The sequence below is a fragment of the Australozyma saopauloensis genome, chromosome 4 (genome assembly GCF_035610405.1).
Source record: "Australozyma saopauloensis chromosome 4, complete sequence".
NCBI classification, from domain to species: domain Eukaryota; kingdom Fungi; phylum Ascomycota; class Pichiomycetes; order Serinales; family Metschnikowiaceae; genus Australozyma; species Australozyma saopauloensis.
In genome coordinates, this window is record NC_086134.1 from 1,925,312 (window position 1) to 1,942,894 (window position 17,583).

Consider the following 17,583-nt stretch of genomic DNA (forward strand, 5'->3'; position numbering starts at 1 on the left):
AATCTTTAGTCTCAAAAAGAGATGAAATTTTGTGTCCTTGGTTTATCGAAATAGATTTGAGAATTGTCCGAGATGCAACATATCAGAATCGACACAGATGAATTGGCAGATGTACCAAATCAAAAGAAAAATGCGAGCGAGCAAAAACTTGCGCGGAGCCCTAGTCTAGACGTATCTCACCAAAGCAAATACCGTCACTTCTTCTTAAAACACTCCGTGTATTCATTGAACGGAAAGCCCCTCGAAGTGTCGATGCATAACAAGGAACGTCAACTTCATTCAAACGATTTCAAAAACGCAGCTTCAGACGATGTTCCACTGGTTAGGCAAAAGAAAGGAGACTATGGGATTGATGCTGTTGTAACTAATTGCGACCAATTGTGTGACAATCTTATTGCTGGCGGATTTCGTAACAGTCCAACAGCGTTGCTCTATTCAGATTCAATTTTCAATGAAAAACGCCACTTTGTTATGTGTGCCCGGGACACATACGATCGAAGCTATTTCTATCTTATTCCCATTTTGAAGAGCGTATTACCCTGTGACCCATCTGCTTCCTCACTGGCAGACAAAGCAAAAAAGCGGCATCCTACCTTAGTCGCCAGCACATTTAGAAGGAAACTTAGAAATTCAAAGTCGAAAGTACTCATTCTTTGTCCCGCTGAGTTCATTTATTTTCTATACAACCGAGTAGTCCGCCTATGCGAAAACACTACTGTTACTATGTCATTTGTTCAACCCTCAAGCAGCATTAATACCTTGAAAAAGAATGTCAATATAATCATCTCCGATCCAAATGACATTAAAGTTGCTGAGGATTCTAAGTTGCTAACAAGTTTGGATTATTTAGTGTTTGACCATTCTGATGTCTTATTTCGAAAGTATGACAATGCCCATCTTGAAAGCATTGTTGCACTGCTTGATTCAGAGTGTCACAGATCAATGATTCTTTGTTCTGTATCGAGAAAAACACTCCAATTTATCGGTACTCATCTTGAAGATTACGCAGCTGTATTTTGTGGAGCATACCCTTCCATGTCTATGTTCACCAGACATACTGTAATGGAAAGTTCTAACGAAAGTAAACTCGCCAAAGTTGCGAAAATAATTCTTTCATATCCAGACACACCAATCATCATTTATGTCAACGACTTGAACATGAAGCTGACATTGGTGTACGAATTAAGGGAAATGATAAAACCTACAGGCGCCATCACGGCATTTAGTAAAACAACACGTATATTAGTGTTAAAGGACAGCCTCACTGGTCTGGAACGAGAGAGCATACTCTCACAGTTTCAGAATCTCTCTGATGCCGTTTTGATTACAAGTGACTCCGCTGCTGAGGAGGTAGATTTCAAAGATATCCCTGTCTTGATAAGCTATGACATGCCAGAAGACATTGGAACATTTTTGGAACGACATGGTTGCGTAGGACAGACACCTCTTCTTCCGCGTTTCTACTCGTTTCCTCACAAAAGTGACCAGAGCTTGAAAACTATGCATGCAGCCTTAATGCGTGATTGGGTGGATAAAGAAGGATTCAATAAGCCCTCAGCAATTTCCTATTCTTTCTTTAATGAAGAAAATAAGCTAATAGCTGCCGAAATGATCAAACTCCTTGAGGAATGTCAAGAAGTTGTTCCCAGCTTCTTGAGGGATATTGCTTCCAAAGCATCAGAGCCAGAGCTAAGAAATATGGTAAGGCCCTACAGTATAATGTATACTCATAATGCTTCAGCACCAAAGATTCCGGCACTTTACAAGGCTCCCAGTCCGTCAACTCCTCCATCAATTCTGATCTTTGCAGGACATGAAAGCTCTCGATTTAGAGAAGAGAGCGATTCACGCTATCTGAGCAATAATCTGCGACTTTCAAACGAGGATATTGATGTTCTTCATCGAATTAATCAAATGAGTCTAGAATCTGGATCTAATTTAACCTTCACACTTGACCCGTCACGAATAATCAGATTCAATAATGATGGCCAAGCCGACACTCGTGAGGGAGATCATGAGCCTTAGTGGAATACTCTCATTCAACAAAAGACAATGATCAGTTTTTAATTGCTAGAAAATTCGCCTATATCGTGCGCTACAACATAAAGACACAAAGAGCATTTCCAACAATTGTGAACTGGTGACTAGACAAATGATGGATCTTCGCTGAATTTCAACGCACTTGTTGAAACTGATCGATCAGATTTATATTAGCTCGGTGAGCTCATCTCGGCGCATTGTGTTTTTAGCTAAACATCACAGGTAGAATAGACATGTTGATCATAGATTGTAGATATATAAGATGACACATGAAATAAATAGTTACAAATTAATATGCAAGTGATAAGGAGAAGAATTTGAATATCGGAGTGGTGCCAGCAGTCGTCCGCTTTTCTATAAACCAAGCCCGCTATTCTTCACTCTCTTTCCCATTCGCCATATCACCATTGGGTCCCATCATAAAAGCTCCCACGCTGCCCAAATATCCCTCATGTCTGAGAAAGTATGATTTCATCTCTCCCTTCGACCAGAAATTCAGGGCGTAGCTTAACGTGTGAATCGTTTGCATGTGACCGGAGATATAGCTACCACCGAAATAAATACGTTTGAGGCCAAATCTTAACGCTTGAAGGTACGCAATTTGACCAATGTTATTAGAGACCAGGTACAAAAGTGAGCGGGCGATATCCTCTTGTTTGAAGTTGGACAATTTCTCTGCCACGGTCATTTTCTTGCCCAGCTGACTGAAACGAAGCTTCTTAAATACTTTTGCAAAAGAGGAAGCAATGTGATTTGACTTTAATCCAATCTTGTTATAGCTGGTGCCATAGATATCTCCGACTAACAAGTCAATATTCTCGTTGTCTCCGTTTTGGGCCATTTCAAGCATCTCATTGTAGTCTTGAGCATCTGTTAAAAGCAGCAACAAGCCCCAAAGGGTTCCGCCTCCAAGCGAAGAGCCGCCAATTCTTTCGAATCCCTTAGGACCAGGGCCAGTCACTTTGATCATAGAGACACCAGAGCCTATGTTCACCAACAAGTATGGATATACATCGGTGTCTGTCTCCATGTTGGGTACAAAGCGGATATGATCTTGATCCAAATCGTAGGTAAAGATTTCGTTGGGAATTTTTGTAATGAGCCAATCAAGGCCCTTGATGAGGCATTCCATTTCGTCTTTTTTTATGATCATCATAGGAAGTTTGTGCTTCTTGAAACTGGCGCTCATCAACTTGTAAAATTTATGGGCGCCTCCACCTGTTGCAATAATGTAAGTAATTGGAGGATAATTCTTTTTGGATGTGCTGCGTTTCACAAGTCTAACCATGAAGTCCAAGGCTCCATCCTCAAAAGAGCCTGTTTGAAAGTCTTGAAAGTGCAACTTTCCACCTCCTGTTGTCCCGGAGCGCGAAGAAGCCGTGAAATAGACAAGTTTTGTTAGGGTTCCGCCGATGTCAACAGCGATGTGGATTACCTCCGAGTTGTGCTTGGGAAGGGCAATATGTGCATTCTTCGAGTCTCTTGCAGCAGCCTCTGCTGCGGTTTCCGAGAAAGCTTGTTCTTCTTCACTCTCGGAAGAGTTATCTGATGTCTGTGGAGATGGAGTTGTAAGAGCTGGGGAGAGTGAGCCTCTGATAAGATGGTCATTAGCAATATAGGCCCCCGAACAGTCAATGCGGATCGTTCCGGCTGGGAGCTTCTCGAAGTCGATCTTTTCTGCACGCTTTGTTCCCATTTTTATTATTTACAGTGTATTCTTCGCGTCCGATGGCCGTAATGGTAGGTAATTAACCTATGATATGTGTGATAAACAGATAAACCGGGAATATTTCAGGCCAATGACAGCAAGAACTCGTCTGAAAGATACGTGATGATTCTTGGAGTAGGAAAGGCGATCTGCTCGAAATGGTCACCGCAAACTCTTTCTTCACAGGAATTTTTGATTTGGTCGGTTGAAAAATTCGGGTCGAAGGGAAAGGATTTGAGACTCTCTGCCAATCAAAGGGCAAAAAATGAGAAAGCCAGATGAAAGATTGTTTACTTTTCGCACGGTAATTGCAAAAACTCCGAATGTAATCTAGCCTCCAGCGGAAAAAGAGGTATACCCGTATGGTCATATACGAGGTTTTATCGGTGGTTCGGAGTGTCCTGCATATGCGCTTGTTGGGCTGGTTTGAACTGACATCTGAAAGCGATCAAAATCGGTGTAAATTAATACAACAAAGATCAACAATTCATTTTTTTGAACAAAGGAATTCTTCGTCTTACTTTTTCGTGAGGTTCCTTTTTTTTTGGTCGAAGGTCATCGTGTGATCTGCCATTCGTCTGTTTGATCTCTAGGGAGCGAATTTATGCACGAATGGAATCTGTTGATTCAGGGGTGAGATTTGTTCAACAGGCACAGCAGAGATGAAGATGGTACTGGAATTGGCCCAATATTCTCGGAACGTTACGAATTATTTGTGATAAGTTATTTCAATCGAAATTTAGATGATTCGTTGGTTCAGAGTACCAGTCACCAATAAAACGGATGGTACGATTGTTTTTGCAATGATGTAGTTATTTAATTGAATTAGTGATTGAGTTCGCGATGAATGATGGAAAATTTTTCGTAACCGTTTATCCTTTTTCCACTCAGAAACAATTTGCTAGTTTTATGGTTGACCCGTTCAATTTTCCAAATGGTCCTCCGCGATTCGAAATTTGACATGTTTTATAGGACTAAGAGAGCAAAATCACTCATTTTATTGAATTGAATCTATTAATGTGATCTAATACAAATTTATTTACTCAGTGTTGTCTATGTGAAAACCGTCCTGAGTGAATCGGTGGATCTATTGCCGAGGAGAAGTTAATCCTGGTTTAAAAGTATTTTTCCAAAAAAAAAAAACGCATGCACTTCGTTATTGAATGAATGTCATCAGGTACAATTGATAAATATGTTGGAGAATGGGCGAAGATCAACCGGAATACTGACTGATACGAACACACACAGGGAGCAGATATGTAGTCCTATGACATACTCGAGCCCATAATATATGGCAGATCAAGTGATAAACTGACCTTCCAGATCCTAGGCCACAAAACACATTGAATTCTTGAATGCTTGGTCTACTTTGCTCTTATCAAACTCGTCATGGCCACCAAGTCCATTACCATGCTCTAAAACTTGTACAAATTTGATGATCTTGTCAACGTTTTCTCTTGAAGAGTTTGCCCCGAATTTCATGGCCAATATATGGTCAAATTTTGCATCGCTTTCATCCTGTGGATTGAAAGGCTCCAAATTTTTGATAAACAGACCCAAGATCATTTTGGCTTGACCATCATTCGACTCGCTTTTTACTTGTGGGTGATTGTCACCCCTTTTTTGAATCTTCCTCCAGTTTGTGTCAAACAATTGCTTCCTATTAAGCGAAGAAGGAACAAAAAGAAGAGCTATGAAACACACATCCTCTTTTTTGAAGGTCTGAGTCAATTGCTTACGATGCAAACGAAGGTGATTGTTCCTATCCACTAATATGTAAGGAGCCTCTCCTTCTATGAGCTTGGTAAGCGCTTCATTGAAGGCTCGCTTGTTGGTGAAATAATCGTTTTCAATATGAACAAACCTGCTAGATAGATTGGTGAGTGTTCTAAATACTGTGGACTTTCCGCATCCTACAATAGATATCGGAACGAAGACGTACTTCATTTAAAGAGAGGCAGAGGGCCAGAGAGGAAGTTGAGATCATTGATGTATTATTACATAAGCCCGGGGGTGAATTAAGAAAAAAAAAGGGCAAGATGGACTGGGAGAAAATTTGTAACAACGTATACATTGTATTTTGATATTGATGCAAACTTTTATTCTTCGTTGACTATTGAAAAAAAATGAAGCATTGTTGCTTCTCCATAATTTCATCCCAATCATAAACATGAGCAGTGAAGTTAGAATGCTTGCGTACACCAGCGCGAACAGGACCTTCATCGAATAATTGACACAAATACGTGTTAGATTCCATTGGCTTGATGGCTGGATGGCACGTACCAATCGTAATGTGAAGATGTTTGTTGGTGTAAGGCAACAAATGAGGGACTGGAACAAGCTCTCCTTCTTCAGGCTTGTAATACTTTATTGGTGAGGCTTTAAGGGCTATGAGGGTGTTTTCGATCACAACAATCTTCTCAATCTTCAAGTCGGCGAACATTTTGATCGGTGTTCGTTCGCCAGGGCGAGCCGTCTTTTTTGTTTTTGCTATCTCAAAAAACCTACCCAAAGAAGTCCAAATTTCACGGTTCTCTGGACTTCCTTTCAAGCTGAATTCATGTGCCAATGTTATGTGAAACTGTGCCTGTACTCGATTTTTTTGGCAAATTGCTTGCCAAGTTGGCGATTCTGAAAGGACATTGTCCAAATGCGAGACTAATGCCTGCCTCTCGACCAGAATTCCATAATAAGCTGGCTTACGGGATGGAAGAGACTTCTTTTTCTCAAAAGTCGGTTTGTAAGCCATTGCCCGTTCGTACGCGGCAGTCCAACTTTGCTCTATAACGGGTTGACTCGCCAATTGAGGAAAATGAATTCTCAATTGTTCATAAATGATCTGCGCATTAACCAAAGACAGGTGATCGTCGTCCACATCCAAGTTAATGAGGAGGGTATATGCAGAATCATATCCTCTAAGTTGAGAGCCCAGACAGGCCACAGGCAACTCATCTTCTTCAGATTTAAGCTGGGGTCTTTCGAACTGTTTAGCCGTGTCCCTGAGAAGGGCCAAAGCCTGGACCTCAGAGGTTGCAGCCTTAACGGATTGGTGATTATCACCTCTCAGTAGGATTCTTTCCTTAGCAATTTCAAGTGCCCTCAGTTGATCATTTGATCTCATGAAATTTAAACCCACATGTTTAATTTCCACATCAGGTAATGAACTTGCCCGGTACTGCGAGATGGATGAGACCAATTCGTGCCTGTAGTTCAGTCTGTAGTTCATGCGGTCAACAAAAACGACATCATTTTCCAAAAAACTGTTGATGATTTCTGTATAGAATGCTTTTGCGTTCGGAAAGTTATCGTTTTGAATGTGGGTCCAATTTGAGAATAAATTTGCCAAAATCATGCAAGTGGTTGTCTTACCACATCCTGGAAAGGCAATTGTCGAAACACAATAGACCGTTCTTGTGCTGCTTAGAAGCAGCTCAAGTCTAGTGGCTAAAGTTTCGTTTAAATCTTCCCGTAAAAGTTCAATACCTTGATCCTCTCTGTAACCCAAAGACTCCATAAATAGTTTTCGTAGCTTTATTATTCCAATATTGTTTGCAAATTCGTCCTTGGCCGAAGGGTTTTCGGCGAAGTATGCCTGTGCAAACTCAAGGTAAGCCAAAGTAACTCTCTTAAATTTAGGGAAGAGAGCCAAAACCTCACGGATGTTTCGTTTTGGCTGGTCGGCAAATAACTTGAAAGTGGCCTCGCGGAATTGTCTGTACAAGTAATATGGTTGTTCGAACTTATACTTGAAGAAGAAATCCTTACTATCCCGTTTGCATCTTATTACAAAGCCTTCGATTTCTCTACCGTTGTATTTCCCGGAGTCAGCTGCTGCAGTCATGTGGGCCATCACGCCTTGGAATGTGTCAAATGTTGTGTAATCAACCTTCTTGAACCCCCACTTCTCAGCAAAATCGTCTACTTCGGACATTTGTAAAGTTTGGAAGGTTTTAGTATTGCGATTGAGTCCATGCAAATAAAAACCGGCGATTTCTGGGGGATATGCGACGACATGTTCCTCGTATGAGTCATCACAGAGCTCAGCAACGGCAGTTAGGCCCTCATCGTAAAGAGCACGAGCCAAATCGGTAGTGTCTTTTCCAAGAGCATGGAGTTGCTTTTGGATAGCCACCATTCCCTGCTCATAGTGCTTGAGCTTTCTTTGAGATGTGGAGGGGTCCGACTCTAAGTCTCCAGTGAGATTCTTCGAACATACAAGCAAAGTGCCATCTTGCAAACCAGCAAAAAACATAATACAGCCATTTTCCTTTGTAGCAGCAGTGAAAGGACCAGTCAATTCAGACTCTAATACATCCTTTTTGACCATAGGTAGCTCATCAATATTGAAAAACTTGTCATATCCACGAACCACAATCCCTTCAGGCATGGTAAAAAGGCCTCGAGCATGACATGGCATCGAGTCATACTTTCTTGCAAAGTCGAATTCTGGAAACTTCCAGTTGTCAATGTGCACTGGCCCACTCAAAGTGGTTACTTTATACCTTTTGTGAGTAACACGACGTTGGCCCTTTACTGAAGAGTCCACGACTTTCTCCGATGAGCGTAACGTATTCAGGAATAATTCCAAGTCAGCCAAGAGCGTCTTGAATTCATTTGTGGAGTCAATGGTATTCATTCGTGGGGTATGAAAGGTGCGATGTCAAGGTCTTAGAGGATATAATTTGCTCGAGTTTAAGGTTGATACAAATTTGCGCAAGGTTTTCTATTATTCGAGAAGTACAAATTCAGACATATGCGATCAACATGTATGAGTCATTTTTTGGTAGTGTCCATAGTTGTTGGAGAGATTGGGATTGATGGTAGATAGCGGTAACGACCATAATACAAAGAGTTGATGCGAATTCCATTTCTCAAAATGGTTTGTCTGGAAGGAATTCCAAGAAATGGACAAGACCTTGATAAATTGTAATAGTTCTAGATGAATACGAAGAAGTCTTTTGGTTGGACACCAAACACATCCTTCTAAGACACAGTATTTAGGTATCACATTAAACGTCAATTTCTATCTCTACTAGCATCTTCCATATCATGAAATACAATGGGTGTATCTATGTTTAGAACACATAGATTCGCTTAACAGAGGTAAGTCAAAACAAAGTGGCGAATTTTGATAAACTGCTGGACTCAAAAATAGCAGAGATCTCCTCTTGAAAAAAAATAAAATTTCTAATAGAGGAATAACCCACTCCGCTCTTTGCTCGCTCACCCTACGTTTTAAGCACTGAACCAAATTTTGAGACAAGGCTGAAGGTTAAGACATCTGCAAGCCTTACTACAGTTGGGAAAACGAATCCGACCTCAGAAACGTGGAAAAGTTCGAGGTTTGATTTATGCCTTTTGTTGACTTGGACCTGCATTCCACCCTTACCCCAGCCATTTATCGTACTTAACTACAATTACAAGGGAATCATGTCAATGCTCTCTGTCGATGTAGACGAGGCCGATGTGGAGGTTCTCAAGAAGATAATAGAGCGCTCTAGTGAACTCTTTTCCAAAATTGACCTGCTGCTTCATACGATCACAATGAAAACCCTGACGGCATCCAAAAGCATAAAACCAGTGTTTGCTGAAATCAGTGTCTTAACTACAAAAAAGGACTCAATTGAGGAGGGTCTCCTGTTGCTATCAAGTGTTTCGGAGTATGCTGCGCTTGCTTCAGAGGCGCAGAAGATGCTTAGCACACCAATTGAAACTGTTGGTGTTGTAAGATACTTGCAACAGCTACTGGCAGGGCAAGATCTTCTCAAGAATATGAAACGAGACATTCGTGACTTTAGCGGCTGCGTATTGAGTTTTGATAATTCTGTGCTGATGGCTGAATTGCGTGTCATCTCCTACTTTTCTTCACTTTTTGGTGACCTAGAGGACATGAAGCCGGACCTGCCCTCTGTGTCTGAGGCCATCGCTGTCATTGAGTACTTTGTATCTCGGGGAGACCTGATTAGTGTATTCGAGGCTATGGAAAAGGTTTTTGTTCAGAAGCTAAATCTGGTGCTAACCCCCCTAGAAGCGGGCTGCACTCTACAAAAGCGTCCCGCCAACGCACCTTATGAAAAGGGAACAACAGGTTTGACAGTATATACGAAGGAAATGATAAGCACAGTGAGTGGACTTACAAGTGCTTGCAATCAATTGGAGTTGGGCGACTCGCCGGTTTTAAGGAACACAATTGCGACATACTTGGGGACCCGTTTCTTGAAAATTCTTTCAGGATTTAGTCGCTTTGTTGATTCCCTGGGACTCAGTGGCCAGGATTTGATTATGCTCGACGTTTTGGAAAATTTGATGGTCCTAGACCTGGCCTTGCTGCATTGGGGATTTGGATTCCTGACTGTTCTGGAGGTAGACCGCGAATATACCAATTTAGTTACGAAATGCCTGTCTCTACTTACAGATTGGGTCATGTTTATCGAGAGCAGGGTTACTCAAATGGACAGGTTCAATCAAGAAAGTGTGCCACAAATCGTGGTCGAGGTCATATCCAAGATCCGCAGAATCTCAGAATTCGCATCACTCTCAATGCTCTTTGAGAATAAAAAGCTTGGTAGTTGGCTAAATGTCAAGCCACCTCTTCGATTTGTTACCATCTTCACCTCTGTTGTGCAAGGTGCAGAGGCTCTGATGGACCCGCTTGAATTCCTCATGTCTTCATACCTCCTGGATTTGATTGATGAACTCATGATCGAACTTGAACTTGCATTGAAGGAGGCTAGTGGTGAAAATGGCATGCGTAAACTGGCCCAAGGTTTCACTTTAATAAAAAATGTGGTCATGATAGAGACTATCATAAACCGACTGGACTCTTTATACCGCAAATTGGGTGCAATTGGAATGGAACGCCTTCAGCGCTTGAAAAATCGTTTTCTCAAAATGTTTTTGGACGATTGGAACTATGCCTCATATATAATCATTCGTGACATGACTCAAATCACAACGACCAACGCCATGAATGGAGGACAAAATAGCGGCAAAGAGAAGGAACAAATCAAGGAACTATTCAAGAACTTCAACGAATCCTTTGAAGAGGCTCTTCGGAATTATGAGAAGTTTCAAATCCAGGAGAAGGATCTCCGTGGGTATCTTTCAAATGAAATCAAAAAACTTATACTCAACGCCTACAACAAGCTCTATGACAAATATGGGAGCGGGGAATTTACCAAAAATAGGGCTAAGTACATTCGGTATGACAAATTGCAGTTGGAGAGGCTATTGAACGAAAAATTGTAAGATTCCAAAAACGCAGCTGCAGTCGGGGACGCATGCCATATGCAATGGAACCTTGGGTTTTGATCCACCGCAAAGTCCTCTTCAATTGAGGAGGGGACTGCTTCAACGTTGTTGACGTCAACTTACTCAGATTCAGTTTGAATTAGTGAATTTTAAGAGAATGCATGCAAGTCAACCAGGTCAATGTAAGCGTCATTGTAACAATGAAGGTCTTGATTCATAGGAATGCAAATGAAACAAACTGTGCCAGCCTCTTGCATGACATGCTGCATGTATCGTGCCTTGACAGGCATACTATCTGCACCAGCTCCTATAGCTTATTTCTGGATTGGGCTACTACCTCCACGCATAACTGCGAAATTACTACACAGTGTGCAGCGCACAGGTCAGAGAGGATCTGGAATCCAATATTTTGGAATTGGATTTTTCGAGACAAGCAGCTTCTGCCGCCAGACCAGTATTCATTCTGTATTCGACAAACTTCAATCGACTCCTCTCCGAAATTGTTTGCTACTACGATGAATGACTACTCTGGTACTTTGAGCCACGAATAGGAGTGGCATAACTACAGCCACGTTCATTTCTTGGCCAATGTTCCATGCCTGGTGGAGACCATCTCCGCTGCCCAAGAACGGCTGTCTGCATACTTACGCATGCAGTTGGTTAGTGCGGAACTTTATGGTGATCTGTTCCGCGATCCAACTCCTCAAAGACTTCAAAAAAATTGGTGAACATCATGTGGAAGCACTTCAGAAAATATTGAAACGCATCACAGAGAGCACGCAAATGCAGAAATGGAACTATGTTCTAATAAAGTTTTGTGACTACTGTTTGATAACATATAGATTCTATTTGATGAAGTTTCGATTTTACTCACGGAAAGATAAGCCAATGGTAGCCTGACCAGTAAGAATGGCTGGATCATCGTTGAAGGATTTTCGAAGCTTCTTTGGCGGCGTACAGAGCACATGGCACTATGGACAGGACGTCCAGCGGCCACATTAATAATAACTATCCTGTGCACAGCCACGAAATATTAAACCTTACATATTCAATGTAAATTGTATTGAGCATCTGAATTTGAGACTAAGCTTTGATTACATTCTATCGCGCCCAGCCCTTGTAGCCAATTTTTCACCACTGTGGCTTAATCTATTGTAGACCTTGCACAGGACAATGGGAGCTGCGGCTCCGCAAACAATCCTGGCCAAGTGGGTGTGGGGTTTGGAGACGGAAGGCCTGTATGGCGTGCAGAGCGGCTAAGAGAAACAACCCCATCAACGGTTTCCTCATTCGATGGAATCTGCCGCACTATGCAAGATCATCTAACCCAGGTGTTTGTGGATGAATCCCCAAAAAAGTCAGGGGCGCAAAAGGAAATGCCGCAGCCCGGGTCTCGAATACGAGACACTTTGGGACTAAGAGAAACGGGCTGTTCTGCCGCTCTCAATTAGTAATATTCAAAAAATATTTCTCGAGATTCACGTTATATCCCAAAGAAGTCGTTAATGCGTCGTATTATTGCTGCTCCGGCCGGAGATAACCTCGGAAATGATGACATATTAGGCGATGACGTCCCGTCGCCACTCAAGTTGGTTGGAACACTGTTTCAGAGTGATCTCATCAGATCGAAGAACCACGATCAACACATGCGTAAGCGTTTCACAGTTTCGGCCGAAAAAGCAACATGACTTTCCTTGACTCTCGCATGGCTCCTGCAGGTCTGCATGACTAATTAAGGATGACATTGCTCGCTAACTGTATTTCCCTGCACTCATCGGTTGATTAGTCCATGTCTTCCAAGAAGATGCAGAGCGTATACAGGGATCCGCCTTGAAGCACTGTACAATTCCATACTACTAACCTGGTCTCATGCGAATTATGTGCCGGTCTCTTCTGTGTCAACACAGGCGCGTTTCGGACCAAGCATCCGTGCGGGCAACTAAAATTCTTGGCGCTTCGCCTTCTTGACACCTGTGACGTATCAATTAGTGCAGTGAAGTGAGACTCAATCAGAAAGCAAACCGGCGGGACAGTTACGGGATCGAAGAGACTAACGTTGAGCTGTCGTCTCTTTTTTCTAGAATGTTTTGCTAAAGTTATCGCATTTTTAGTAGAATCCCCCTTTGTGTCAAGACTGGTGGTCTAAGGAGCATATTTAAGGTTTTCGTGCCCCTGAGGCTCAGACATGGCCTCCAACCGCACTATGCGTAAATCTCATACATATCAGACTATTTTGCATGCAGCAATGTCAAACGGCCATACGATCTGCATAGCATCATTCACGTGCAGGATTCAAGTAGCATTTTTTCTCAATGACGCAGGCGCAAAATTTCACAGCACTGCTAATTGAAGCTTTTGCATGCTTCGCGCATGCGTCACCCCTTCAAAGTCTATCTCTGTCTACAATAGCTACCTGTCTAAAGCCAATGTATTTATATGTCAGTCCGCGCCTACACTCTCCGCCCTTCTCTTCTCTTTTTTTTCTATTCTTCTGTCTATATCATCTTCACCGATCCTTCGCGGCTTTTTTCCCCTTTCATTATTTTCGGATTTTGTGTTCCCATACCATCCGTCCTTGTTGACTTCTAGTCACACTTCGTTCCTTGTCCCTTTTTTTTCAGCATTTGTTGGTCTGAACTACATCAAGTACATCATCGACGGAAATTCTTAGATATCATTTTGTTGGAATTGTCGGCCAGTTTCTAACTACTATATTTTGTTCTCTTTTAAATTGCCGGCTTGTCATCGGAAGCGTTGTCTTTATCACACCTCTCCCCTTAACTGCTCTCCGTGTTCCATCATCCGCCCAACATGAACAGCAGAGTTTCCCTCCCTCCGATTTCAGATATTTTGAGCAATAGTGCCACAAAGCCAGTGTCTCTGGAAGATGCGGTTCGAGCGTACAACCCAGCTCAGCCAACATATCCATATCCCCAGGCACCCATGATCATTCAACAAATGCCTATCCAACAAAGCGGAAATATGCCAATTCAAAGCGGGTCAATTATGGCTGCTCCCACAATGATCGCTGCATCGCCGATGAACATGGGCCACCCTCTGAATCCTGTATATCCAATGGTTCCTATGCCCAGCTACCGTTTAATCAATCCAAACTATCATGTGGGCGAAGCACCCCACCTCCCTAACTCATCATTCACATACCGCTATCCCATGGCTGTCCCCCCTCCCTCTCAACAGCCACAGCTACTACAGACACAGCCACAGCATCATTCGGCCCCGGCGGTCGTAGGAGGCGGCCTGAGAGCCCTGATTGTGAGCGAGCTGTCCACCAAAGCATCAACCCCAGCATCTCCAACAAGTCTTGATAGAGTAAATCGCATGACACCAGAGCGTGTATCCGAGATGGTGCGTCGACCCACACCTAGTCCTCCTGTCAGAAGCAGAACCCGTAATAACTTGCCAAAGGAAACTACCTATATCTTGTTGAAGTGGTTGGAAGAGCATCTTAATCACCCATATCCAAATTCGTTCGAGAAGACTCAATTGATGTTTTCAACTGGCTTGAACCAACAACAATTAAGCAATTGGTTTATCAATGCCAGACGCCGGAAGATCCGCGCCATGAAGCAAAGACAAAAGGTTTGATGTGGTATTATACTCGGTTTATTTTGGGACGGTTTGTAACAAATATATATGATTGCATTGTTTCTTCTGTATGTGCGATGTTAATGAGTCTTTTTATGCTATGAGACTATTTATCGTAAGTAGAAATAGGAGTCTTCTGTGTGAATATTTAATTAAGATTTTTTAAATATATTGTATACAAAACCAACTTGAGCTGAACGTGTTTTGATCTAGTATTGAATCTTTAGAGGAGATACTTTACCACCCAATTGATCGCTGGACAATGTCCTTCTTCTCAGGATAAACTTCCGATGTCTAGATCACGCATGGCACGATTATAGCCATCAATATCCTGTCTGGACAGACTTCTTGACACATCAAATGCCAGCACGCAGAGAGAATCTAATTCTATTGATGAAATCGTTAGCCGGAAAAAAAATCAGACCATATACTGATGGTTGTCTCTCAAAGACCTGAAATCCAAGTTCAATTACCAATAACCACTCAATCCAAGTTTGAGCCCTAACGCTGCACCTACGGTAAGCCCAAACGTTATGTCTCACGCGCTTATCGATCTCAATTAGTCTTCTTGGCAGCGTTGCAATTGGCTATCGGGGGAGGGCATTGAAGAATAGTTTAAATTGTATTACATCCTCGGATGATACCTGGGCAAACGCTTGGGCTCATGATCTCCCTTCAACGACCAAAGCGTGATTAAATACTTAGGCGCCGAGGTGTGCGGCGATGAAGCCCTGATATCGCATAGAAATCACTTCTTTGGCTCAGTGATTTTTGCTAGGTCTGCCGGTTTAGGTTTATCTATGAAACTGCAATGGCATGTGACGTCATGATGGTTAGACTCATCTGCAGATGCAGCTATGCCTCCATTGAGACCTGCCAAATGTGCTGTCCTGGCGATCAAGTGATGCTGTCATATTACCGAAATCACCAAGCGAATCGCAATAATTCAACCGCATTACGTGTGTGCTTTTTTCGGTGTTGGACGCCCGCCTAGACGAACATCTCGGAGAGGATTCTTGTCTCGGCGAGACAAAGTCATCCAGACCAAACCCCGCCGCAAAACGTTTCCGTGTTTTCTTTGTCGGCCAAAGATCCACAGTTCACCGTTCTGGAATCTCAGGGCGAGTTTCCTCTTTTCGTTTTGCCCGATCGGGCATCTTCCCGAACTTCTGCATAGACAGCGAAAAGCGGATTTCTCATGCGGCTCAAAAGCGACATTATGGCGCGATAGTGCCTATACTTAACCAGACTTGAAGTTGTCGTTGGTATGGTTGGTAGACCAACGTATGGCTACACTGTGTCTGCGTGCAGAGTGCAACATCGGTGCATGCATTTGATTGCAAGACAGGGTTTTGGCCCGTCGCTAGCACTGGGAAACACCTCAGTTGTACTGACGCATCAGTTTTCGCACATGACGGCTTGTTGAGCCGCAGTGACTACTGTATGGTTCTCCTGGCTCGCGTCCGCGTACGCTGCAAAATTGGGGGTAAGGTCTGGAACTTTCAGAAGATTTCGTTTTTTTGTGTTGATCAAACAGCTAAATCAAACACACATGTCATAGTTGCCCTTCTAAGACGAGCAAGTTGTGCCTGTTGTCAACTGCTGCTGTGCCGTGCGTGAGCGGCTATACTTTCAAAGAACATGCCAAGTGCAAGACGGTCAGGATTGCCAGCCAAATCTTGGACACAAAGGTGCACTCGCATCACAAGTCTAGGCGTGGTGCATGGTTATAGGGAGGTACATTAGAAGTGCTGCGTGAAGGCCTATTGTTGCGCTTAAGACACATTAGCCTCCTGTGCGCGAGCAGTGCCTGGCTGAAGTGCAGGCGATTAATTTATCAAATACCCAAGTCGTAAAATTAGCTATTTCTTGAAGTAGTCGGTATCAACAAAAGTTTGGGCTTCACAGAATAGGGTAGTCAGTTTCACTATACAGCATGCAAGGTGTGGACACCAAGGCGCTTTTATCACTTCGTGCCTTGGTATACATGGGTTGATGTGCCAACTATCTAACGGTAGATTTAGCCAATGAACTTCACTGAACTCGGGCAAAAAAAGCCGAGTTTCTGCATATCTGCTGTCGCTTGTATAGAGAACCGTGGTACCGCTGGGATGCTCGAAGTTGGAGCCTACTTCAAAACTTTCAAGGTCCTGATTTCAACTACCTTAATGATCGGGGTCATGCGCTCACTTGGGGAAGATTACTTTGGCTCTATTCAATCCGTGCTCAGAACTGTTGGTTAAGATCCTGAGCACGTTTTATTTCTGGAGTGGGTATAGGTGACCTTGGAAGTAACCCCCTATCAGTAAAGCGGGTAAAGCATGATGTTTATGCATTGACTCTATGTAGCATCTGAACTTACAAACCAGTTCTATCGGCTAGAACAAGAGAACAGGATGAATTCAAATTTCTTTGGATAGAAGAATACCCAATTGCACATATGCTCCAGGTTGAAATCTGCCGTCTCATATTTCTCAACACATCTTAGTAAAATAATTGATTTGGGCCATAAATTCTGACTAAATCGTCGCAACTAAATATTTTTCATCGAATGCTTTGTATCAATGCCTCCTGAGAGAAACTTTCCTGGCAATCTAGAACTTCTGGTCCATGATCGGTGTTTAAATTAACTTAAAGGTGTGGAAACAAACTTGAAGTGAATCGAGTCTTTCCCTCGCAAATTGAGAGAATGAATTTGTAGCAAGGTAAATGTATTCTCATGCTAACTTTGTTTATTCCAAGCGAAGATTTGTGCTTCTTTTGATGTTTTAAGAATTGGAGTAATGCAGCAACCCTTGATCCAAATTTGAGGTCCCAAATTTCTACAACTATCATTATTAAGTTAGTGAGTTATAAACAATGCGTCCAGAACTTTTGCTTCGAATTGATTCTGCTTTGATAAATAGCACACCATTAACGCCTGAAAGTTCTCCTCCATATTGCTTTGAGTACAAATCGATGCAATACTACTTCTCTTT

General features: G+C 42.6%; 5 protein-coding genes across 5 annotated transcripts; 3 read left to right on the top strand and 2 right to left on the bottom strand.

Moving 5' to 3' along the window:
* Positions 1 to 72: 72 nt before the first annotated feature.
* On the top strand, positions 73 to 2,025 carry PUMCH_003873 (uncharacterized protein; the record flags this gene model as incomplete). The annotated part of the gene is made up of 1 exon (XM_063022829.1): positions 73 to 2,025. The coding sequence occupies one exon, from the start codon at positions 73 to 75 to the stop codon at positions 2,023 to 2,025; it is 1,953 nt and encodes a 650-aa protein (XP_062878899.1).
* A 385-nt stretch (positions 2,026 to 2,410) lies between these two features.
* On the bottom strand, positions 2,411 to 3,736 carry PUMCH_003874 (uncharacterized protein; the record flags this gene model as incomplete). The annotated part of the gene is made up of 1 exon (XM_063022830.1): positions 2,411 to 3,736. One exon carries the CDS (start codon positions 3,734 to 3,736, stop codon positions 2,411 to 2,413), a length of 1,326 nt encoding a protein of 441 aa, XP_062878900.1.
* Positions 3,737 to 5,861: 2,125 nt separating this feature from the next.
* PUMCH_003875 (uncharacterized protein) lies at positions 5,862 to 8,384 on the bottom strand (the record flags this gene model as incomplete). Its single annotated transcript, XM_063022831.1, has 1 exon — positions 5,862 to 8,384. One exon carries the CDS (start codon positions 8,382 to 8,384, stop codon positions 5,862 to 5,864), a length of 2,523 nt encoding a protein of 840 aa, XP_062878901.1.
* Positions 8,385 to 9,178: 794 nt separating this feature from the next.
* PUMCH_003876 (uncharacterized protein) lies at positions 9,179 to 10,996 on the top strand (the record flags this gene model as incomplete). Its single annotated transcript, XM_063022832.1, has 1 exon — positions 9,179 to 10,996. The coding sequence occupies one exon, from the start codon at positions 9,179 to 9,181 to the stop codon at positions 10,994 to 10,996; it is 1,818 nt and encodes a 605-aa protein (XP_062878902.1).
* Positions 10,997 to 13,810: 2,814 nt separating this feature from the next.
* PUMCH_003877 (uncharacterized protein) lies at positions 13,811 to 14,605 on the top strand (the record flags this gene model as incomplete). Its single annotated transcript, XM_063022833.1, has 1 exon — positions 13,811 to 14,605. One exon carries the CDS (start codon positions 13,811 to 13,813, stop codon positions 14,603 to 14,605), a length of 795 nt encoding a protein of 264 aa, XP_062878903.1.
* Positions 14,606 to 17,583: the final 2,978 nt, after the last annotated feature.